The 26,295-nt window shown below is 39.3% G+C and overlaps 1 protein-coding gene across 1 annotated transcript in view; it reads right to left on the reverse strand.

The window, feature by feature from the left end:
* The window catches only part of nphs1 (NPHS1 adhesion molecule, nephrin), a 132,291-nt gene that overhangs the window by 46,443 nt on the left and 59,553 nt on the right, over positions 1-26,295 (reverse strand). Inside the window, exons 9-14 of the mRNA XM_052109569.1 lie at positions 14,566-14,737; positions 10,954-11,111; positions 7,199-7,340; positions 6,974-7,098; positions 5,003-5,171; positions 3,781-3,910 (exon numbers count right to left, since the gene is read on the reverse strand). Of these exons, the coding sequence (XP_051965529.1) occupies positions 3,781-3,910; positions 5,003-5,171; positions 6,974-7,098; positions 7,199-7,340; positions 10,954-11,111; positions 14,566-14,737 (896 nt within the window). The remainder of the gene's footprint in view (positions 1-3,780; positions 3,911-5,002; positions 5,172-6,973; positions 7,099-7,198; positions 7,341-10,953; positions 11,112-14,565; positions 14,738-26,295) is intronic.

Genomic DNA, 26,295 nt, shown 5'->3' on the forward strand with positions numbered 1-26,295 from the left:
ACTGAAAACCTATGAAACAGGAAACGAACCATTCCTCTTCTCACAAAAACTACAGTCATTGTTGAATTACTGTAGAAATAAAGATATGCCACAAAGCTTGGCTGTTCAAACACCACAACTGATCTGTGATCTGCTCTTCAATTGGCGTGAAATAATATTTTTCCCCCTCCGGCCACATGAGGACAGCGTCGAGACAGACTCTAACAAGAAAATTACTTAGTGATCACGAACTGCCAGTCAAACTCTATTACAGAGGCAAAAAAGACCTTGGGATATATTTCCGCCTTTGCGACGAGAAGTGCCATGTTGCGTGGTGACTAGGACAAGGCATCAAACATGGGGCACGTCGATGCGGTTAAGGTTGCAGAGAGTACACACAAAAGTTAACAAGGTTTTTCCCTTGTTCAAGAACGAAGGACATTAAAGTACATAATCTATGTCCTTGGATAATGATTTGAATATAATGGAAAATATGCGAGTTGTACTCCATGGTGTGGAGATGCAGCTGGGCCGAGTGGCGTCGGCAGTGTGCGTACCTTCATTGAAAACAGTTGTTTCTAATTTTAGAACGTGCCATGTCGTCTGCCAGACGTGTCCGTTGTCTGCTTAAGACTCAGACTACAGTGGTTCAAGTCCAGCCCAGTGTTATTATAGTTTTGTTATTTGAGTTTTTGTTAGTTTTCACATTTATTCTGTTAGTTATAGTTTAGATTTAATTTTCTCAGTTTCAGTTTTAGTATTTTTTATGGCTGCCAAAGCTGAACGTTTACTGGTGTAATTTAAATAGTCTAACATCATTACATTTCTCAGGGCAGTCTTGTGTTACCTCTATCCAGTTGTATTATGTTTAATTTGGATTGTATATGTTCCAAATATTATAATACAGGGTGAATATGGTTAAATTGACAAAGGATATTTATTTGATCCCCACTGAATCTTTAGGAAGTAAATAATTAAAGGGATAATAATAAAAAATGAAAATTCCCTCATTATTTACTCACCCTCATGTCATCCCAGATAGGAATGACTTTCTTTCTTCTGCAGAACACAAAAAGATTTTTAGAAGAATATTTCAGCTCTGTAGGTCCATACAATGCAAGTGGATGATGGCCAGAAATTTGAAGCTGCACAAAGCACATAAAAGTAATCCATAAGACTCCAGTGTTTAAATCCATGTCTTCAGAAGTCATATGATAAGTGTTTGTGATAAACAGATCAATATTTAAGCCATTTTGTACTTTAAATATTGACATCAGCAGTTTCCTTGGCAATCATACATTTCAAGCTTGATTATATTTCCCAGCGCCATCTAGCGCTCTGCAAACTACTAGAAAGTATAATAGAGCTTGAAGTCATGATCGTTCTTGTAGACTGCAATTGCAAGATATACAGTGAAAAATAAGTTACATTTTGGTCTGTTCTCACCCAAAACAGATTTACAAATTACTTCAGACGACATTAATTAAATCACATAAGGATTACTTTAAGCTGCCTTTATGTGCTTTTTGGAGCTTCAAAGCTTTTGACCCTGTTGACTTATGTTGTATGAACCTACAGAGCTGAAATATTCTTCTAATATCTTTGGTTGTGTTCAGCAAAAGAAAGAAAGTCATACACATTTGGAATGTCATGAGGGTCAGTAAATGATGAAAGAATATTATTGTTTTGGTTGAACTATTCCTTTATCTTTTTGAGGTTTTAAATTGACGATTTAATTTTGGGATGTATGGCAGAGCTCATTTCATGACCACGGGTTGAAAAAGCAAAGGTAAAGAAAATGACAACACATTTTTAGGTCTAATGCTTGTAAATGTTACATTAAACAATGTTACACAATCTTACAAGGAAATGGGGAGAGATTGATAGATACACATCAGGTGTAATCTATCATGACTGTGTCTTTTTGGAATAATATTTATCTAAAATGCACGCTAATGAAATTTTGTATGATGTAAGTATATACAGTGAGGAAAATAAGTATTTGAACACCCTGCTATTTTGCAAGTTCTCCCACTTAGAAATCATGGAGGGGTATGAAACTGTCATCGTAGGTGCATGTCCACTGTGAGAGACATAATCTAAAAAAAAAAAATCCAGAAATCACAATGTATGATTTTTTAACTATTTATTTGTATGATACAGCTGCAAATAAGTATTTGAACACCTGAGAAAATCAATGTTAATATTTGGTACAGTAGCCTTTGTTTGCAATTACAGAGGTCAAACGTTTCCTGTAGTTTTTCACCAGGTTTGCACACACTGCAGGAGGGATTTTGGCCCACTCCTCCACACAGATCTTCTCTAGATCAGTCAGGTTTCTGGGCTGTCGCTGAGAAACATGGAGTTTGAGCTCCCTCCAAAGAGTCTCTATGGGTTTAGGTCTGGAGACTGGCTAGGCCACGCCAGAACCTTGATATGCTTCTTACAGAGCCACTCCTTGGTTATCCTGGCTGTGTGCTTCGGGTCATTGTCATGTTGGAAGACCAAGCCTCGACCCATCTTCAATGCTCTAACTGAGGGAAGGAGGTTGTTCCCCAAAATCTCGCAATACATGGCCCCAGTCATCCTCTCCTTAATACAGTGCAGTCGCCCTGTCCCATGTGCAGAAAAACACCCCCAAAGCATGATGCTACCACCCCCATGCTTCACAGTAGGGATGGTGTTCTTGGGATGGTACTCATCATTCTTCTTCCTCCAAACACGGTTAGTGGAATTATGACTCATCTGACCACATGACTTTCTCCCATGACTCCTCTGGATCATCCAAATGGTCATTGGCAAACTTAAGACGGGCCTTGACATGTGCTGGTTTAAGCAGAGGAACCTTCCGTGCCATGCATGATTTCAAACCATGACGTCTTAGTGTATTACCAACAGTAACCTTGGAAACGGTGGTCCCAGCTCTTTTCAGGTCATTGACCAGCTCCTCCCGTGTAGTTCTGGGCTGATTTCTCACCTTTCTTAGGATCATTGAGACCCCACGAGGTGAGATCTTGCATGGAGCCCCAGTCCGAGGGAGATTGACAGTCATGTTTAGCTTCTTCCATTTTCTAATGATTGCTCCAACAGTGGACCTTTTTTCACCAAGCTGCTTGGCAATTTCCCCGTAGCCCTTTCCAGCCTCGTGGAGGTGTACAATTTTGTCTCTAGTGTCTTTGGACAGCTCTTTGGTCTTGGCCATGTTAGTAGTTGGATTCTTACTGATTGGATGGGGTGGACAGGTGTCTTTATGCAGCTAACGACCTCAAACAGGTGCATCTAATTTAGGATAATAAATGGAGTGGAGGTGGACATTTTAAAGGCAGACTAACAGGTCTTTGAGGGTCAGAATTCTAGCTGATAGACAGGTGTTCAAATACTTATTTGCAGCTGTATCATACAAATAAATAGTTAAAAAAATCATACATTGTGATTTCTGGACTTTTTTTTTTATATTATGTCTCTCACAGTGGACATGCACCTACGATGGCAATTTCAGACCCCTCCATGATTTCCAAGTGGGAGAACTTGCAAAATAGCAGGGTGTTCAAATACTTATTTTCCTCACTGTATATGTGTGTGTGTGTGTGTGTGTGTATACTGGTTTGAGACTGGAGTGAAATGTTTTCAGTCTATTGATTGCACTCTGGTTCATAATACGAGTAGGCAAAGTCTCTTTAGGAGCTCTTAAGAGCACTTGCTAGGTGTTGAACTAATGAATAAAGTATTTGTTGGGCCTGATTGTGCAGGTGTGTATTTCTACATTTATGTAATGATGTGGAGAAGTCTGTGTTTTAGTACTTGATGGGGCCCAGACTCCAGCTGATATTTGCTGTAGGGTTGCTGCTCCCAGCCAGGCAGTCCAGATCTAGCGTCTGACCCCTGCGAAGTTCCACCTGCTTGGCCACAATCTTCACATTAACTGCTGGAACTTGACCAGGGAGAATACAAAAGAACATTTACAAAAGTGTAACAAACTATATGCATAACAAAATATTGGTGGTTGCACATGCAAAACTTGCTGCCACAATGCTATAGGTTGTTGTGTGTGATTAACACATTGTTATGTGGTTGCAAAGGTCTTCGTTGCTTCAGAATTGCTTACTGGTCCAAGTGTCAAAAGCCCACTCCCTAAAGTGATTTTATTTTCTCTCAAAACACTAAAAAGCAACAAAAACTACCACAGCACTTTCTTAAACACCTGTTTGTCAGTATACACTGCAAAAATGTTCCTGTTCCATGAGATTGTTGCATGTGCTGTCTAAAGGCTGCTTTGAGGTTATTTTGATCTCATTTTTTAAAATGTTGCAAATGTATGTAGCTAATAAAAATCCCTGAAATTAACACATTTCTTTTTTTAAGATAAAATACTTTATAGGTCAATAAATCATTTCTTTTTTCCAATAACTGTTCAATAAGTGAAAGGATAGTATTTGGGTAAAACACCCCCCTGTTGCTCCTATAAAACACATTGTTTTTCTTAAGTGGGGTGAAAAATGTTCAAAGTGGGAGTCATCAAAGTTAGAGTCATCCAATCATAGTACGGATTTGTTTGTTTATAGAATACTTGAGATGTAAAAAAATGCCAAATGTGATTGAAATTAACAGGATTTTTTCTTTTTTATTATTATTATTATTGAAGTGGTTATTTTGAATAAGCATCATCTTAATTTGTTACTTAAAAAAGCATCCTGGTGTCTCAAAATTATTTGCATAAGTTGACAAATTGTGCACTATAACTATTGTCCTTTTGCATTTTTAACCCTCTAGGGGCCATTTACCCCAAGTGAGGGAGCCTTTTACCCCACATGTGGTAAAATGCTCCCTCACCACCTTTTTTTAAAAACTGAAATTTAATAAAAAGTATATTCTGTTATTTTTTATTTTCACACAAATTATGTTGCTCTATCAATAATTCATTAAAAATACATCACATTTCTTTACCTTGATATATATTGTGACCAGAAAAAAGCAAAATTTCCATAAGAGGTTCCTTTAGCCTCGTTGTACCCTAATAGCTTACATAGAACCTTGAGTTTAGTCTGAGCAGAGAGAACTTTCTTGGCCTTGTTGGATGAGTCGCATCGGTAGGCAGCGAGATTGTCACTGGGCTTGAGGGTGAGGAGGAGCTCTCGTGACACGCCCCGCTCTGAAGATATCTGCTTCAATTCTGTTGGCACTACTTTACCATTCTGTAGTTTATATTCACACAGGCACACACAGAAAGAAGAGTAAGTCATTTTATGAAGCTTATTTTTTTTTTATTTCTTTAGACTACTGTACAATATATAAGTTTACACAGCCTGGTCTCATGAAAATTAGGTGACTGTGGTGGCATTTTGACAAAATTATATTACATGGTTCATTAAACTTATTGTGGCAGTTCCAAGGTGAAATGTCCACTGTTTTCTCCCAAGATTAGGTTTTTAACATTTATGCTCCATGGCATCTGAAATCAATAAAACTTACCTCCCTACTCTAAACCATAAAGGTGCACTCAGAAAATCCTGAGAAACACTGTTGATATTCAAAACACTGCAAAATCAAACACACCCCTCCATTCAGTATTCCTTTGGAAGCTCCACCCCCCCCCCCAAATTCATGCACGCAAGGTAGTTTTACGCACACCAACTCCAGACACTTACATCTCTCCTGCTACTAAATTTAACATCACAACAACAGTATATATGGGTTCTCTGAAAAGTTGATGTTACCCACCTATCGAGAAGAAAAAGAGCAACTTTTGCATCCGTCTTCAAGCCTTTTACCTCTCGGAGGTCACTCCACCACTGAAAAGCCTAGCCCTTGACTTATTATAATCCTTCTTTTTTAGTTTATATTGTCTGACCTTTTTCTCTCGGTCTGTTTCTCAGCCATTTGTCCCCCTTGGAGCTTAGAAAGTTTGCATCAGTCAGATTTGCCGTCGCTCTTCTAATTAATTTCCCTCCCGCTCTGCCCCCACCCCCATCCTGTGCACACACAAGAATCTCCCCCGGTTGCTGATTGGCTGGAGTAGAGTCATCTGTTCCACTTTGCTTTTGTCCAATTTACAGAGCCAGGGCTGTGTACAAATACTAGATTTTTTTCAGCCCACCCATATAACAGACAGCTAGCAGACTGTGAGGAGATATTTGCAGAATTTTACTATAAAAGTGTCATGTATTAGAATTAGTAAGTGCACCCTTAAACCTGACCAGAAGTGTCATAAAAACAAAAACAAATGTGAGATGAAAAACAGGCAAGGTTTTTAAGGTCAATGTTCAATTGAGTTTTAAATCAACAAAACCTGTACCTCCCTACACTAAACATTAAACCTAAACCTTCGTGATAGTGTAATAAAGAAAACGTGGGATGAAAAACGCAATTTCTAAATCAACCATGTCATTTTGTGGTTCTTCTATGACACTTAGGCTCACGTGTTGACTCGCATGCTCTTCTGGACTCGTACACATGTTCTTTGTGTTGCAAGTTATTATTTGCGCTATAGTTCTGCTATTGCACAACCTGATCGCACTTAAAATAGCTTGTAAATATTGTTGGTTAATGCAAACTTTAAAATGACCTTGCAAGTCATGTGCTAGAGTGAAAAGTAAGTGTTTATAAACTGATAATATGCAGTTTACCTGTCATTTAGTGTTAAACAGAAGCACCTTTAGTGATTATTTTACCAGGAAACTGTCACATATAAAAATAGTAAACCATGTAAAAATCCTTCTGCATAAATTTAGTTAGAGTAATGTGTATCCATGAGACCATGCTGAGGTATTACACTTTTTTCAATATATATATATATATATATATATATATATATATATATATATATATATATATATATAATTCACTTAATTCACTTCTAACATTTGAAAATATAGATTATTTTGGACAAAACTGAATTGATTTTTATAAAATTGGCACTTTACCAGTTATTGACCATTACATACAAATGATTACGGGCCCTATTAAATTTTTTTTTTGCAAAGCTCACACCACACACCTTCAACCACACCAGTTGGCCTGTGGGGTTTCCACCACTGGAAAAACAGATTAAACGAACAGTTGTCCCTGAGTGTAAGAAGACATCCTGTGGAGGAGCATCTAACCAGACCTTCTGAGGAGGATCTGAGGAAAAAAATGGATGATACCAAGATAATAGAATTTACCTTAACTAATATCGTTCTAACTACATGTTACTCAGAACAAGAAGTGAGAGATTTCTCACAGTAAACGATGAGCACTTCTGAACGAACGCTAGAGAAGCGTGTGCCTTTGTTGAACGCCTCACAGGTCAGTGGAAGAGCGTTTTCTTCACGTGAGACTTTGTGCGTCAGGTTAGATATCGTCATCATTCCACCATTATCTCCCTGCAACACAAGTGCAGTACATATGAGGCCTGTCATTTTAATTGAGCACAATCTATGGTCCTTCTAAAAGGTTATGGTAATTAAAATTCTGACATAATTTACTCACTCTCATGTTGTTCCAAACCTGTATGGCTTTGTTTATATGGATTTTTTTTTGCAGAATATACTGGACACTTTGTACCATACAATGATCGTGGGTGGAGACTGGATCTGTCAAGCTCCAAAATTACCAAAGAAATCTGCATCAGTATAATTAAAGTGGTTCATACAACTTGTGAGCTATATTTCATGTCTTCTAAAGCTATAAAAAAGCTTTGACTGAGCAAAAGCCCAAAATTTAAGCTGTAATTCATTGATAATCTTCCCCTCCACCAGAGCTCTAAAATAGACTACAAGTTGAATGAGTATGCAAAAGTTGTCCACGATGTTCTTTAAAATGTCTCACAACGGAAACATATTAAAGTCATATGGGTTTGGAATGACATGAGGGTGAGTAAATAATGACACAAATTTCTTACTAAAAAAAAAAAGGATATCAAAAAATGCTGAGAATCCCTTGATCTTAATGAGGAATGTGTGGTGCAGAAACATAACGAAAGACAAAAATAAATTTTGAAAAAAGTGTTGGTATGCTTTGTGGCTCTAAAAGTCTAAATATGCAAATGAGCAAATTCAGAAAAGGGTCAGAGTTGCATGCTTTTAATGTAGACATGCATGAAAAAGTCATTTCAATGACATAATTGTCTATATAAACCATTTGAATTGTACATAACCTCACAGTGATAATGTTCAAACAAAGCCTTGATAATTTTCACCTCTTTAATTCTGCTCATTTGCTAAGCTCTAACACCTGCTAAGAGGGTTGACCCTGGCTTCACAGTTAATTATGGCCAAACTAACACAAAAACATGTCATAAAGAGTAACTTCAAGAGAGATAGACACTGACATGTAAACGAAAGATCAGAAGTAAAAAATATCCAAATGATCAAGGAGGGAGCATAGAGCTGCCTCGAGACAGCCATTATTCAATTATGTTTCATTCAAATCAACCCCTGGAGGGGAAGCATGAGAGATTAAAAACAGGGAGACTCTAAAAGCCCCTGATCTCACTGAATATTGTTGAAGCTAATAGAATCTAAAATAAAAGCAGAGTCTTGATGGAGACTTTCAGTCACTCTCGGGTCAAGGCACATCAGCTTAATTTAGTAGAATAATGAGCGGATTATTCCTTTAATCAAATGCTACACCTCACAAAGCCCATGAGAGTGCTTGGATGGTTGTTTGTATTGTTCATGACTTTAAAGATGAATCTATCAAGCGGCAAGCACTGAAACCATTCTCAAATCAAAAGATGCCGCAAAGCAACTACAAGACTGAACAAGGTGAGGCCTTCTAGTGTGAGGGACATTTAAGGATATAAGATCTCTACTAAACACACTGTAGATGCAGGAAACATGTGCAAACAAATAATGAAAGCAAGCCAATGCTATTTGTGCACTTTAAACCAAACCGTATTTAATGTAACTTTTGTGTTTTAACAGATACCTTATCTCATTTGGTGTCATGTGACAGATACTTTGCACAGTAAAAAAAATTAAAGGAGACACATTTTGATAGTTTAATGATATTGATTTGAGCATGGTTTAGAAAATAATGCACCTTTCCCCACATAAAAACATCAACAGGAAGTCACCAGGTTTGATTTCAATTTTTTCCACAATCATTTATAATTTTCCACAGTTCTTTGATTTCCATAGTGGTAAATTTTACTTGACAACCAAATAATTACCACAAAAGAGACACATATGTACAAAGACCTAAAGACCTTAAATGTGTAAATGATTTAACAGTGTGTCTTTAACGGTTACTTAACTAATCTTTGGCCATTATCTGCTCCTCTTAATTTATAAATGATTCAATTGCTTATTATAGCAATTTAATTGCATAATAGTTGCCATGGCATGAAGTTGCAGATGTACAAACAGACCACAGATTCCTAGTTGAACACCCTGGGCTGAAATCCCATAATGTTAATGGCAAAACAATTAAATATATTTATATATTTTTAAACTTTACACTGGTGGCCAAAAGTTTGGAATAATGTACAGATTTTGCTGTTTTGGAAGGAAATTGGTCATTTAATTCACCAAAGTGTCCTTTTGAGTGCTGGTGGCGTAGTGAGCTAAAGCACATAACTGGTAACCAGAAGGTTGCTGGTTCAATCCCCACAGCCACCACCATTGTGTCCTTGAGCAAGGCACTTAACTTCAGGTTGCTCCAGTGGGATTGTCACTGTAATAAGCGCACTGTAAGTCACAAATCTAGACAGGCCCCATTTCCAGCAGCCATCCCACCAACACCTTATCCTTGAGTAATCATGCTAAATTGCTAATTTGGTACTAGAAAATCACTTGCCATTATATCAAACACAGTTGATATAAAACTACTTGGTTCGTGGCACCGTGGTTCGTTAAATGAAGCTTAAGATTGTCTTTGTGTTTACTTTTGAGTTGCCACAGTATGCAATAGACTGGCATTACACTACAGTCTTCAAAGACAAAGGACAGTTGGTTCTAACAAGGACAGAAAGAGATGTGGAAGACCAGATGAACAACTAAACAAGAGGATAAGTACATCAGTCTCTAGTTTGAGAAATAGATGTCTCACATGTCCTCAGCTGACAGCTTCATTGAATTCTACCCGCTCAACACTAGTTTCATATACAACAGTAAAGAGAAGACAATTAAATAAAAAGACAATTTTGAAACAGAAAAAAAGAAACAAAGACATTGGACAACAGATAATTGGAAAAGAGTGTTATGGATTTTAATCCCATTGAGCTTTTGTGGGATCAGCTAGACCGTAAGGTGCGTGAAAAGTGCCTGATAAGACAGCCACATCTATGGGAAGTGCTACAGGAAGCATGGGGTTAACCTGAGTATCTGGACAAACTGACAGCTGGAATGTCAAGGATCTGCAACGCTGTCATTGCTGCATGTGGAGGATTACTGGATGAGAACTCTTTGAAGTAGTTTAGAAGTTCTGAATTTCAGAATTGTAATAGTAATTTTTCACGTTATTAATGTTCTCACTATACATTGTGATCAGTTGAATGCAATTTCTTTCCATAACAGCAAAATCTGTACATTATTCCAAACTTTTGGCCGCCAGTGTATGTAAAAGAAATATATACATATTATACATGATATACTCACCTTCTGGAACTATTAAAGTCTGCTTTTCACTTTAAACTGTATTGTTTATCAACCTAGTAACTATAAATAGCCACATGATAACTTAAAGTTCATCAAGAGTGGCCCTTCCAAGAGCAATATTTAATACAAATGTAGAGACAGTGCACAGGGTCACTCACCAAAACACAAAACACCTTCACAGTAACAAATGTGGCACAATTATAGAAAAACACATAAACTAAACTACATAAAATATAACAACAACTGATATTAAAAATAAGTAGAAACATAACTATTAACTATATATATATATACTGTATGTTTACGTTAAATTGACTTATGGCATTTTGTCAGGAACTATGGTTACCATGGTCATTTTTGTGAGGAAGGTACCATTTCGAAGTGTTAGGTTGAATACCTCAGAGATGGTGACAACGGTTCTGTTCAGCTCCTTGAACCCAAGCCACCAGCGTATGTGGACTGGTGGATTACTAGAGGAGGTGTAACAGCACATATTGATCTCCTGTCCCTCCATGGCTTCGAAAGAGCCCAGTAACGTTACCTCAGCTGGCTCAACTGTGAGAAAAAGTGATTACCATGACAAAAAAGAGAAAGAAGATAAATGGACAGTCAGCATATCTTCCCAGCAAACTGTTTAAACACGCTTGTGTTGCCACAAAAGATTAGAGGCCATTAAAAGACATTTCACATGATCCTATTGTACTGAAATAAAAATCTTGCTGATCAATGAAATGGTGAGTAAAATACACAAAAACAAAATGTATGATTATCCTTTTACATTAATTTTGGTAATTAAGATTAAGTCAGTTTCCTTCAGACAACATTATTTAAATGAAAATGCACTTTTGTAGTTTTAATTTAACTCAATTAGATTCATCATATTTTATTGAATAATATTACATTTAATTAATTTCCTTATGTAGGTCTGACATAATTGATTTTAATTATTATTAGAATATGCCAGGTTAGCAAGTGCAAGGACAATGAAACTGTTGCACTGTCAATTTGATAGCAACTGTATTATGAAGCTGAGCAGCACTTATATCAAACAACACTTAATAGAGAATGTCCATCCTCAACCTAAGCACAAGTGTCAATCTTCACCACAATGAGAACCCCCTTTTTAAATAACAATAATGTGTCTCGGTTACTGTTGTAACCTCCATTCCCTGATGGAGGGAACGAGACGTTGTGTCGATGTAGTGACACTAGGGGTCTCTCTTGAGAGCCTCGGTTACCTCTTATCTTTGAGAAAAGGCCAATGAGAATTGGCGAACAGAATTTGCATGCCCCTCCCCTGGACATATGGGTATAAAAGGAGGGAATCAACACACTGTTGAGTGAGTGACAGAAGGGGAACAGGACGAGAACAATTTTCTCGCTCAAAAATGCAGAAAATAACACTTAATTTCAACATTTGTGCACCCCATCCAGCAATGCATGCTGGGAAATGGAAATCCCTGCCCAGTTTCATCAATGCTACAAAAAGTACTCATGAAGTTCCAGCACAAATGGATTAAGTCAATTAAAATTTTACAAATGTAATTGGATAGAATGTAATGAGATAGGGTGACCATATTCTGGTTTTCCAAAATTTGATGCAGAACACAACAGCGCTTCGAGTGTTCGTGGAGAGATTGACAGGCAGGAATTTGGCTAATAGTTACTGCAAACCTCGACCAATTGGTGTGCGAGAAAGCAGGACTTACAAAGAAGTCTTAAAGCAATGCAAATATGTCCGCACACACAATGAAGTATTAGACCAGATGCACATCATAATGCAACTAAAGCCGAAATCCTGGACGGACAAATTTTTTAGGTCCAAAAAAGAGGACATGTACGGGAAAAAGAGGAGATGGTCACCCTAAATGAGATCAAGAGACAAAATGTTCTAGAATCATGCTGCTTTAATTTTAATTAAGTAATTGAGTAAACTTAATCTGCACAAATCGTTTTATGTGTGTGTGTGTGTGTGTGTGTGTGTGTGTGTGTGTGTGTGTGTGCGTGAGCGTGTATTTATCACTCTGTGGGGACCAAATGTCCCCATAAGGATAGTAAAACCCGAAATTTTTGACCTTGTGGGGACATTTTGTCAGTCCCCATGAGGAAAACAGCTTATAAATCATACTAAATTATGTTTTTTGAAAATGTAAAAATGCAGAAAGTTTTCTGTGAGGGTTAGGTTTAGGGGTAGGGTTAGGTTTAGGGGATAGAATATAAAGTTTGTACAGTATAAAAACCATTATGTCTATGGAAAGTCCCCATAAAACATGGAAACACAACGTGTGTGTGTGTGTGTGTGTGTGTGTGTGTGTGTGTGTGTGTGTGTGTGTGTGTGTAGAAAAATATTAATGTCAAACTGGTATCAATATTTGCATGCACTAGAAAATATTCTCAATAACCTATAGATTTCTGATAAGATTTTTGCTGAAAAATTACTTAAATTGTTATTTCTCACCAAAATCTTAGCCTTTAGAAGATTTAGAATTGATATGAGCTGCATGGACTATTTATTTATAATATTTTTGGGTACTTTAAGCATTAAAGTGAGGCATCCACTGCCATTGTACTAAAAGGACAGTGGTCTTTCTTCATTAAAACATCTTTTGAGTTCCGTATAAGAAAAAAAGTCATAGGTTTAGAACAACATAAGGCTGAGTAAATGATGACAGAATTTTTATGGACAAAAGGAGACAAATACTAACACCCTGTCTACACCGGGTGCGACCATTGACACGATGCAACACAATGGCTTGAGGCTGTCTACACTGGATGCGTCGACACTAATTCAACTTTTAATCCAAATTATTATGCTGAAAATATCATGTATTTTTCCCCTTTTTTCCTGATTTTGGAATTCCCAATGTGCTCTAAGTCCTCCTGGTGGCGTAGTGATTCGCCTCAGTCCGTGTGGCAGAGGACGAATCTCAGTTGCCTCTGCGTCTGAGACGTCAATCCACGCATCTTATCGTGTGGCTTGTTGAGCGCATCCACGCACAACTCACCACGCACCCCACGAGAGCGAACCACATTATAGCGCCCACATGGAGGTTAACCCAACATGATTCTACCCACCCTAGCAACCAGGCCACTTGGTTGCTTAGGAAGCCTAAATAGAGTCCCTCTGCATTCCCTGGATTCAAACTTGCGACTCCAGGTGTGGTAGTCAGCGTCTTTACTTGCTAAAGTCAAAGACCCCCCCCCCCCCCCTATAATTTGTAATCAATTAAATTAGACAATTTGTAAAACCAAACATTTTCATCTGTGGACTCAGTTTTGGAAAATAACCAACAGCAGTTTTTTGACATTTAGAATTTGTTGTGACAAGAATTTCACAAACCATCTCTTATTAAAAGAAAGATTATATATAGAGTTGCACAAAATATTGACCTGATTAGCTTGTCAGCCATAATACAGCAAATGTGTGATTGGCTTATGGTCAGTGACACATTTTGTCACATTTTGATTAAGCTTATAGCTTAAGGCTACAGTATGTTAAAAGCTACAGTGTTTTTTTATGTCCACTTACACAACCAGTCAAAATGTTTGGACAAATTTACTCATTCCTTTTAGTACTATTTTCAACATTTTAGAATAATAGTAAAGTCATCATTCAAATTATGTAAAGTGGATGTGTGTGTATTATGTAGAGGCTAACAATGTTACACTAATCAAAACTATCATATATTTTACCTTCTTTCAAGTATCTCTTTATATAGATTACAACTCTGCACACTCTTGGCATTCTCTCAACCAACTTCACGTGGTGCAACCTGGGATTTCACATTTATGCTGAGCACTTGTTGGCAGCTTTTCCACCACTATGTGGTCCAACTTTTCCATTTACTCAAAAAATCCATATGTTGGTACAATTTATATTTGTCTGTAATACTAATTTATATATTTAAGCATTCACCACAAGCTCAAAGGGTTTTTAAGGTCATGATAAACAAGTCTAGTGTGCATCCAAACTTTTGACTGGTAGTGTTATTTAAAGATGAATACTCACAAAGGACGGTGAGAGTGCGTGTGAGGGACACTGGTGAACGGGAAACTAGGTTGACACTCTCACACTGCAGCACAGCATGGTTGTCCTCTGGCTTCACCATCATTCTTAAAATGCTTGTTGCCTTATGTGAGGCATTGTCCACCTCCCAGGTAGTGGACTGAACCTCTCCGTTCTAAAAACAAACAGACAAACAGAGAGACCGATAGAAAGATGCACGCACAGACAGACAGACAGACAGATAAAAGAAGAAAATGATTAGACAAACAGAGAGACAGATAGATAGATGCACACACAGACAGACAAACAGAGAGACAGATAGATAGATGCACAGACAGACAGACAGACAGACAGACAGACAGACAGACAGACAGACAGACAGACAGATAGATAGATAGATAGATAGATAGATAGATAGATAGATAGATAGATAGATAGATAGATAGATAGATAGATAGATAGATAGATCAAATGACAGATGGATGGATGGATAGCAGACAGAACAAATGAAAGATATACAGACAAACAGAACAAATGAATGGCCGACCGACAGACAGAAAGAGAGACAGATAGATTGATAAAATGACAAATGGATGAATGGAGAGAAAGAGAAAGAGAGAGAGAGAGAGAGAGAGAACAATCTTATGGTAATTAAGTCTAGCTTCCTCATTGCAGTCTATACTTTTCAGACATTTGCATCTTGAAATCCAGTCAACAACATTGCAGATTGCAGGCACTAACATTTGCATTAGCTGAAAATGATTAGAGATGTCAGGACTGACACATTTTATCAAAGTAAACTCAGAGTCTCCACTGAGAGTCTATCTGCAGGATGCATCATGAATTGAAAAGTAGAGCTGGCTTCATGCACTTCACTTACAAATTATTGTAAGCTTGCTGGCTTGTCTCTGTCTCTACAACACAGACACTTATTACATTTCTTTGTTCCAGCTAACTTTCCATTTGGCTTGCAGATTTTCATCATCCACATTGGATCCATACGGACTGCAAGGCATCATGACATCGACCATCTCTGCACCGTTTCTGCACTTCAAGTGATCAGCGCGACAAAACAACAGAGCTGTGTACAGCGCAAGCGCTCGGGCATAGATAGTAGTGGTCGACCAATATGTTTTTTTTAATGCCCGATATCCAGAGAGCAGGGTAGGCTGATAGGCCAATACAATGCTGATATATAACACAATTTAATGTAGTTAGGCCGATGCGATAATTAAAAAAGTCAAACTCAGATGATTTATTGGCCTCGGCGTTATATCGGTCGACACTAGTAGACAGCACTGATATTTCAGCGCTTTATCCTCAAATATTTTTGCTATTACAGAACATGCTTTTGCACTCCACGCGCGTTGCTATACGTGGCGCCACACACAGATTTGCAGACACGGTTAATTTAACAACAAAAAATACAAGTGAGCAGCAATATAAAAAAATACAGTGAGCAGCAATATAGACTGGCATCTTTTGAAAAATCACACTGCAGAAAACAAGAATGAAACAAAGTGAACATCATGTGTCTGAAATGAATCTGACCATTCAGCTAAACCAGGTTTATAACAGGAAAAGGTACTTCCAGAGCGCCTTTAAACAGTGAAATTTTTTCTGTCTAATGTAATGACCTGATAATTATCAGTCACTTATTTTGCTTATTTTTGAAATATGTAAGTTATTGTATTTTGTTGGGTTTGGAAAAGTGCTTACTTCATATGCAATCATTTACAATAAGGTATAAGAGTTATTGAGGTGGATAATGTCTAGTTGTTGACAATGTAATAATAATTATCAGTTAATTACCTTGTGCTGTTCAGATGTGTCTGGTAATTTAATAATTAAGTTGTGTTTTCTTTAAAATGTTATAAGGAGGGTTCAGTACATAGGGAAAGTTTACTAATCTATTTGTTAATGTTCGAGATTTAGTGATTAATAAAGTATCCTGTTGAATGTATACGTAATCACACGAGAAAGGGAAAAAAACCCGGAATACGGAGTGGAACTGAGCACGAGGGATAGTCTGCTACTAACACAGAGTTTTGTGCACTTAATGCTTTAAGTTGGACTATAATTTGTTTTATCGAACATCACGCTCTCGGCGGAGGGGTTTGTGACTGTGAAACTGTGAACTACTACGGGAGATGTGTGTTTTTTACACTGTGGAGCGAGTTTAGATCTGTTAGCCTCTCTGGCTAAGTTAGCTTGTGGTTTTGCAGTATTGTGACATCGTCGTGGGAAGGACCGCAGACACGACGTTCGATTGTTGTATGAGAGGAGACTACATCGGGAAGAGTTTTCGCTGGCTGATGCAGGTGTTTTCCTTCACCGGAGACCGTTTGGTTATGAGTGCTGGACGGACAAAGCTGTTTAACCCTCGCTGTGCCGCTGCAGACAGTGTCGCTTGATGAGAGAGAAAGTTACAGACGCGGTAGGATCTGTGCCTTTCACTTTACTCGAGGAGGTATTGATGTTTTTTTTACTCTATGAGCTCCAACAGTAAGCGCGCCAAAGAACTAATGCAGGCCTGCTAAAAGAACAAAACTAAAAGAGTGCATTCAGGTTATCATAGGCTATTGACTTTATTACTCGGGTCTTTTCATATTGTTTTCTGTTTATTTTTCATATTTGGTGTTCAACTGTTATGTGACCACCCCCCCTTTATACAAAGAAGGAAACTGAGCCATTGCGTTCTTGTTGTTTGTTTTCATCACATGCCTGTACCTGTGTAGATAAATATTATCTGTGATAATATTTGATAGGTTTTAAAGACCAAGATTATTTTTTTCCAGTCACTCATTGTTGAGAAGAGAGAGTGAGAATCATAGTGTTCCTAGACAGGTTTATTATACAATGGGATGTCTCTTTCACCATTTTACCAAGCATTAGGGTTAAGAGGGTTTAATACTTTATATGTTGCTGTATAATGCACTTGCCTCATCACGAGCCTATGGTGAAAAGGGTTACATTTTTGGGGGCTCGGTCCGGGATCTTTTTTGTAGATTTGTAATATCCCTCAGAGTTGTGTGCAGATTTAAACCTGCTATTGCAGTCTCATACTGAATATTTGAGTGGCCATTTCCGCTAACAGTTTGGAGTTACTGTTTGCTTTTTTTCCTCTCCCCTTACTGATTTTAAGCAATTAAAAAGATGGATGTTGCTGAGATTGAAGCTTGGTGTAAAAGGAAGCAAATAGCTCGTGAAAATGCAGTAGTGCTAAGTGATTTTGATGCAAACGTCTCAGATGATGTTCTGCTTCAAGCTTTGAGTCTTGTTAAAGCTTTTGGAACTGCTAAAATAGTTGATCGCTGTATAGATGTAGCTTCCAAAACCCAGTTTGTGTTGATTCAGTCATCCACTGATCTTACTAAGCAGGCTATACCAGACTGTGTTGGGCTTCCTGGAGAGGCTGGTCCTTGGTCTGTTCATGTGCTCCTTGCTCATGCGGAAGGTGGAGATTTTGAAGCCAAGCTGTTGTCCTTTTTAAGGCATGAAGGAAAGACTGTTACTGATGTTAAAGGCTTGCTTAACCCTTCGCCACTTGACATGAATACTGCCCTGATCAATGCCATAAGCTCCCTGGTGGACAAATGTAACACTGCACCTGCTGACACTCAAAGTTACAGGAAGCTCCGCGTGTTTTCTGGTGTGAAACCCACCCCCAGTGGGGAAGAAGAGTATGACGCGTGGGCAGAGCAGACAATGCATTTACTGGAAGAATGGCAATGCAGTGACAATATGAAAAAACAGAGGATAGTGGAAAGTCTTAAGGGTCCAGCTGCTGACATAGTGAGGTTTCTAAGAGCACAAAACCCCTCTGCTACTTCATATGACTACATGCAAGTTTTGGAGACAGCTTTTGGAACAACTGAAAGTCCATCTGATCTTCTTATTAGATTCCGGCATACACTCCAATGTGAAGGTGAGAGGCTGTCTACCTATTTGATGAGGCTAGATAAACTGCTACACTGTGTATTCAGGAAAGGGGGGGTGCAGCTGTCAGAAATGAATCGGCTTCGCATTGAACAGATTGTGAGAGGTGCCCTGCCACAAGACATGCTGTTCGCATTCGCATGACACATAAGCTGCGTGAACCACCTACCTTCAGTGACTTATTGAAAGACGTCAGAGAGGAAGAGGACATGCTTCAAAGTAGGAATGATGTAAAAAGCCCAGTGATGTCAAAGACTGTTACTCCTGTCCCCAGACTCACTCCTGAAACTAAAGTTGATCCTGAAGTGGAACAACTCAGAAGAGACATTACTGTTATGAAAGCAGAAATGATTAGCCTTAAAGCTGCTACAGTAACATCCCCGCCAGACACCCAAGGTTCACAATTTGAAATCCCTGCCAATGCTAAACACAGGAGGAAAGACACCCTGCAAAGAACTGGCACTGAGGAAGATAGACCCGGGATATTTTGCTATAGATGTGGGGAGGATGGACATTTCAAAAGGGAATGTGATGGTGAAGAAAATCTCAAGAGAGTCAACAAGCGCCTCATCAAACTGACAAAGAAGTTGGGAAACTACCACATGAACCAGTAAAGGAACGGCCTGGCTTCCCTGTGGTGAAAACACGTTCCACCAAGTGCATTAAACCAGACAAGAAAGTGGAAGACACTACACCTGAGGGCTTAGTAGGGCCAAGCTCTACTGTACCAGTGCAGATTGAAGGCATTTATGCTAAAGCTATACTCGATACTGGTTCTCAAGTGACTCTGCTGTACAGGTACTTCTACGACAGATACTTGACACACCTGCCATTGACACCTATCAGTGCCTTGCAGATATGGGGCCTCAGTCCTGCTGATTACCCATATGATGGCTATTTGTCACTTAAGCTGGAGTTTTTGGAAGCTGACGTTGGAGTGACTGAGACTATTGATGCACTTGTGCTGGTGTGTCCTGACCCAGTTGTGAGAGGTGGAGCTTCCATATTTGTTGGCACAAACACACCAACTGTGAGATGACTACTGAAGAGCTGTAAAGAGAGAGTAGGAGAGAGTTTCGTCAGCAGCATGCACATTCATCCTGCTTTCAAAAGGGCTTTTGAACAGCTGTCAGAATGCCTACCTGATGATGATGACAACTACAAGAGAGGAACTGTGTGGTTCACACAAAGTAAACCTGTTACTGTGCGCCCTGGAGGGGTAGCCCGAGTGACAGGTGTGCCAAAGTTTCAAGGGATTCCAAGTGCTCAAGCCATTCTGGTAGACTCACTTGATGAACACGGCGATGATCCTAGGTTTCCAGGAGAGTTTTTGGTCAGACCAGAGTTGCAGGCAACCACCGTTGTGATGTCTAAGAAAATCACTGTGCTGGTCAGGAATGTATCGAAAAAGGAAATTACATTGACCAAAGGAATGCAGGTTGCTCACCTGTTTCCAGTAGATGTGGTGTCATCATCTTCTGTAAGCCAAAAGTTTAATACTGAGTCAGCAGGAAAATTGACCCCGTCCTCCTTTAACTTTGGAGATTCACCAGTCCTTGAGGAGTGGAAGGAAAGATTGGTGTGCAAAATGATGGAACGACATGAGGTTTTCTCTACCCATGAGTTTGATGTTGGCTGCTGTAAAAGTGCACATCATGCTATCAAAACCACTGAAGACAAACTTTTTCATGAGAGGTCTCGCCGACTGGTGCCGGCTGATCTAGAGACACTGAGAGAACATCTGTCACAGCTTAAAGATGCTGCGATCATCACTGAATAAAGAAGTCCTTATGCCTCACCTATAGTGGTGGTAAGAAAGAAGACTGGCAAAATAAGGATGTGTGTGGACTTCAGGGCCCTAAATCGACGCACTGTTCCAGATCAGTACACAGTACCAAAGATCAAAGACGCACTGGCCTGTCTCAACGGAAGCAAGTGGTTTAGTGTGCTAGACCTCCGGAGTGGATATTACCAGGTGCCTATGAGTGACTTAGATAAAGAGAAGACAGCCTTCATCTGCCCAGTGGGTTTCTACCAATTTCAAAGGATGCCACAAGGAGTGTCAGGGGCTCCAGCAACCTTTCAGCGGATCATGGAACAAACTGTTGGGGATATGAACCTGCTTGAAGTCTTGGTCTATCTGGATGATCTCATCGTGTTTGGAGCAACACTTGAAGAGCATGAGGCAAGGTTGTTAAAGGTGCTGGACCGCTTGAAGGATGAGGGTCTCAAGCGGTCGCTGGATAAATGCCAGTTTTGTCAACCGTCAGTGATTTACATGGGGCACATTGTATCTCAAGACAGAGTGTCTACCGATCCAGAGAAGACTGAAGCAGTAACCACATGGCCCAGGCCAAACACTGTGACTGCTTTGTGGTCATTTCTTGGCTTCTGTGGGTACTATAGACGCTTTGTGAAAGATTACTCCAAAGTAGCCTATCCGTTGAACCAACTGTTGTCTGGATACCCACCAGCTGCCAAGAAATCCAAGGGAAAACGGGATAACCTCTACCTGAACCCCTCAGAGCCTTTTGGTTGTAGATGGGATGAAAAGTGTGAAGCAGCCTTTGTAGAGCTGAAGCAGAGGCTTACTCAAGCTCCGGTGTTAGCTTTTGCAAACCCACAGCTTCCCTATGTGTTACATGTCGATGCCAGCCAAGAAGGGCTAGGTGGTGTGTTATACCAGGATCAAGGTGAAGGGTTAAGACCCGTTGCTTTCGTCAGTAGAAGCCTAACCCCATCTGAGCGACATTACCCTGCTCATAAATTAGAGTTTTTGGCTTTGAAGTGGGCAGTAGTGGACAAACTGCATGACTACCTGTATGGAACGAAGTTTAAAGTGAGGACAGACAACAACCCGTTGACTTATGTGTTGACGTCGGCCAAGTTAGATGCCACAAGTCACCGCTGGCTTGCTGCATTGTCTACATATGACTTCAGCCTCAAGTACAGATCAGGGGTTCAAAACATTGATGCAGATGCTCTTTCTCGTTGGCCACACCCCACACTCACTCAAGTACCGGAGTGGAAAGACATATCTGCAGCTGGTGTGAGAGCCATGTGCCAGACAGCTGAAGTGGATAAACGTAGAAATCCATGTCCTGGTAGGGCAACTGACCAATTGGGACCCTCTTCACATGCTGTCCCACAAGCCTACTGTAATATGTTTACCTTGAGTGTAAAGGCGATGCCCATTTTGAGTTCTACTGAGCTGTCAAATGCTCAGCAAAAATGTCCTGCATTGGCGAGATATGGTCAGCTGTCAACAAAGGAGATTTGACACGAGTTGACAAGACAAAGCATCCAACCTGCCCTCTGTTGTTGAGAGAGTGGGATTGGTTAAAGATACGAAAAGGAGTCATGTATCGAGTCACAAGTCCTCCTGACAAACCCCCTCGCTCTCAGCTAGTTTTGCCAGAGAAGTATAGGAAGATGGTAATGACATCTCTGCATGATGACTGTGGTCATTTAGGCCTTGACAAAACATATGGCCTAATTAAAGATAGATTCTACTGGCCACGGATGAAGTCAGATGTGGAAGGATACTGCAAGTCCTGTATTCGTTGCATAAAGAGAAAGACGCTACCCAAGAAAGCTGCTCCACTATCTCATTTGTAAAGTGATGGACCACTGGACCTTGTTTGTATGGACTTTTTGTCTATTGAGCCCAATTCAAGCAATACAGGAAATATCCTGGTTACCACTGATCACTACACACGCTACACCCAAGCTTTTCCAACGAGAGACCAGAAAGCCTCTACGGTGGCGAAGGTGTTGATAGAGAAGTACTTTGTCCATTATGGATTGCCGAAGAGGATGCACAGCGATCAAGGGAGAGATTTTGAGAGTCGGCTTGTACATGAGGTACTTGGCACACTTGGCATTGAAAAATCAAGGACTACGCCCTACCATCCTCAAGGAGACCCCCAGCCTGAGAGGTTTAATAGGACCTTGTTAAACATGCTCGGGACTCTGGAGCCAAGCAGTAAGAGAAAATGGAGTCAGCACATTGGACACCTTGTCCATGCCTACAACTGCACTTCAAATGAGGCCACTGGGTTTTCGCCCTATTACCTTATGTTCGGGCGTGAGGCGAGGCTCCCAGTGGATTTGTGTTTTGGGACGTCCAGCGATGACACACGGCAGGAAACTTACCTCAAGTATGTAACTGAGATGAGGAAGGAGTTGAAAGCTGCATATGAACTTGCAGAGTCCATTGCTGCCAAGCAGAATGAAGGCAATAAACGGAGGTATGACCAGAAGATCCGGTTCTCACAGCTGTTGCCTGGAGACAGAGTCTTGATAAGGAACTTAGGGTTGCAGGGGAAGCATAAGTTAGCAGACCGCTGGGCTTCAAATCCTTATGTGGTGGACAGTCAGATGCCAAACTTACCAGTGTTTCAGCTGAAACCAGAAGACGGAAATGGACCTATCAAAATTCTCCACCGAAATCACATCCTGCCTCTTGGACAAAATGCATGCCTGGAATCGATACTTGATGTTGACCCTGTACCTGGTATGAGAGTCCTTCGAAAGAGACGAAAGAGACTTCATAAACTTCGCAAACATGTGTCAGAGAGAGGCAAGGTTTCATTGGAGACATCAGAGAACAAGGATAAAGGAGAGGAAAAACCAGATAATTGTCATTACACAGATTCTGAGGATGAGGAAAGTGAGATGTGCTATGACTTATCTGTCCGAACTACCAGGACTGGAGTGGAAGAAGAAATGTCAGAACCATTTATCTTGGATCTGGATATTGCATGGGATGAAGTGACTGAACGACCAGATGTGACAGAGTCAGAAGTAATGCAAGATGCTACGGAGGAAACAGAAACAGACATAAGAAGGGTATCAACCAGAGTCTGCTGAGATGACAAGAGGAACAGAGATACCCGAGACAGGTGAAACGAGAGAACAGACTCTAAGAAATGAAGCTGTCAATGAGGAGACTCAAATGTTACAAGATGGTACAAAGACTGAGACTCAGACCAGAAGAACTCAGAGAGTCATAATAGCTTCAACCTACATATGACACACTAGGACATCCAAGTGTCATAGAATCTCCTATTGTGAGATATGTCTCTTGTCGGTTATACCGACTAATAAGTTGTGTTGTGTTTACATTTCAAAAGCACCAAGTCATGAGGGCATATTGGTGAGGGGAGAGTGTAATGACCTGATAAATATCAGTCACTTATTTTGCTTATTTTTGAAATATGTAAGTTATTGTATTTTGTTGGGTTTGGAAAAGTGCTTACTTCATATGCAATCATTTACAATAAGGTATAAGAGTTATTGAGGTGGATAATGTCTAGTTGTTGACAATGTAATAATAATTATCAGTTAATTACCTTGTGCTGTTCAGATGTGTCTGGTAATTTAATAATTAAGTTGTGTTTTCTTTAAAATGTTTTAAGGAGGGTTCAGTACATAGGGAAAGTTTACTAATCTATTTGTTAATGTTCGAGATTTAGTGATTAATAAAGTATCCTGTTGAATGTATACGTAATCACGCGCGAGAAAGGGAAAAAAACCCGGAATACGGAGTGGAACTGAGCACGAGGGATAGTCTGCTACTAACACAGAGTTTTGTGCACTTAATGCTTTAAGTTGGACTAAATGATTTAAGTTGGACTATAATTTGTTTTATCGAACATCACACTCTCGGCGGAGGGGTTTGTGACTGTGAAACTGTGAACTACTACGGGAGATGTGTGTTTTTTACACTGTGGAGCGAGTTTAGATCTGTTAGCCTCTCTGGCTAAGTTAGCTTGTGGTTTTGCAGTATTGTGACATCGTCGTGGGAAGGACCGCAGACACGACGTTCGATTGTTGTATGAGAGGAGACTACATCGGGAAGAGATTTCGCTGGCTGATGCAGGTGTTTTCCTTCACCGGAGACCGTTTGGTTATGAGTGCTGGACGGACAAAGCTGTTTAACCCTCGCTGGGCCGCTGCAGACAGTGTCGCTTGATGAGAGAGAAAGTTACAGACGCGGTAGGATCTGTGCCTTTCACTGTACTCGAGGAGGTTCCTAGACAGGTTTATTATACAATGGGATGTCTCTTTCACCATTTTACCAAGCATTAGGGTTAAGAGGGTTTAATACTTTATATGTTGCTGTATAATGTACTTGCCTCATCACGAGCCTATGGTGAAAAGGGTTACACTAAAATTGCCTTTATTATGATCAGCATGTTTAAAGTCTTTCACAAGCAGATTATTATTGTGAAAATTAATCATAGATGTTATCATCTCTGGCATGGAGTTTGATATTAATAGTATAGTGGAGTTCTCATGACAACGTTTCCTTTTTTATATTAATATTCTACTGAACTTTAGCTAATCTTAATTATTGTGATGTACATTGCTTTTTGTTGGTAGATTTTCACTTTAAGGCCAATATAAAAAAAGACCATTCAGACTTTTACATTTTCCAGATTTACTCTAGGGGAGTACCCCTGAACCCCAATAATGTATATTTCTTTAGTCACAAGGTCTGCTATGCCCCTTAGGTATCTAAAAATATTCAAACACAAATACTGGACTGCTGTCATTCAACTAAAAAAAAAAAAAGTTGACATTATCTTTTAATATTCATGTCAAAGTGCACTCGGATGATGAGCTAATTTAACTAATTTAATCTTTTGTCAGAATATTCCCCAAATCCCACTGCTTTGGCTTTGTCTCTGGGGCCACAATGTTATAATCCGTGCCTAATTTTGAAGAGACTGTTTTGACTTTAGGACTTTTTCTTTTACAAAGAACTATTGCTGCTAACTTGTAAATTTATAATTACTATTTCATAAAATTGATTAAGCATTCCTTATGTAATTTTATAACTACAGTATACTGACTACTGACACCATGTAAGTTATTGTCCGGACCTTGCCAGGAAGAAAATGTAGAGTCCGGACCTCTTGGAATTTTAATTGAATACCCCTGATTTACAGGGCCACAATCCACTCAATGTTACTCAAGAGCCTCTCTCAAGGCAAAGCAGCCTTAAATTGCACTTAAGAGTTTTTGAACGAAACCTTTACAAAAAGCGTTGCTTTTGTTCATATTGTAACCTCAGAATAGTGTCACTTTTTGTTAAGATGTCGACTTTTATCCACTGGTCTCACAAAACAAAGTCTCTACAGAATTTTCAGTGGCAATGAAGCTTTGCATTGCATTTATTTACTTGATATACAGCTTCCTAATTTCATACAGTCAAATGCCACAAAGCGGTTGGGATGTAAATGTAAAGAACATAACACCACCAATTCACCAGCCAAATTTTAACTAGCATACACTTTAGCAACCTGTGTTACACTTTAGATTTGATATTATATTTGTGGCAATTGGCCAGCAAAGTATTTTCAGAAATGGCACTCATATTGCAAGAGGCTGGATGATATACCGAATATTCACAAAATATGCAACAATTTTGCTGGTGATTTAAAATCAAGCAGCATCGTGAATATCATAGTGATGATCATAGTTTCTGAAAGCATGTGCCATTAGATACATTTTGCAGTCCCACCTTGTCATGTGACTAGCAAGTCTGAGTACCTAGATATACATTTTTTTAATGAGTCTCTGACTTAAACTTTAGTAGTAAACATTTCTTCAAATTAATTCCAATGAAGCACTGTGTACTGCAATAAAAAAAAAAAAAACATTGTTCAACAATTTGTTTCCATCATCACTCAAAAAATTCATGGGTGGTATGCGTGTGGTATTTTTTTATGTATTGAAATGTTTTAGTAAAAATATATAAATTAAAAAAAATAAAAAATTGATCAA

The sequence above is a fragment of the Xyrauchen texanus genome, chromosome 38 (assembly GCF_025860055.1).
Source record: "Xyrauchen texanus isolate HMW12.3.18 chromosome 38, RBS_HiC_50CHRs, whole genome shotgun sequence".
NCBI lineage: Eukaryota > Metazoa > Chordata > Actinopteri > Cypriniformes > Catostomidae > Xyrauchen > Xyrauchen texanus.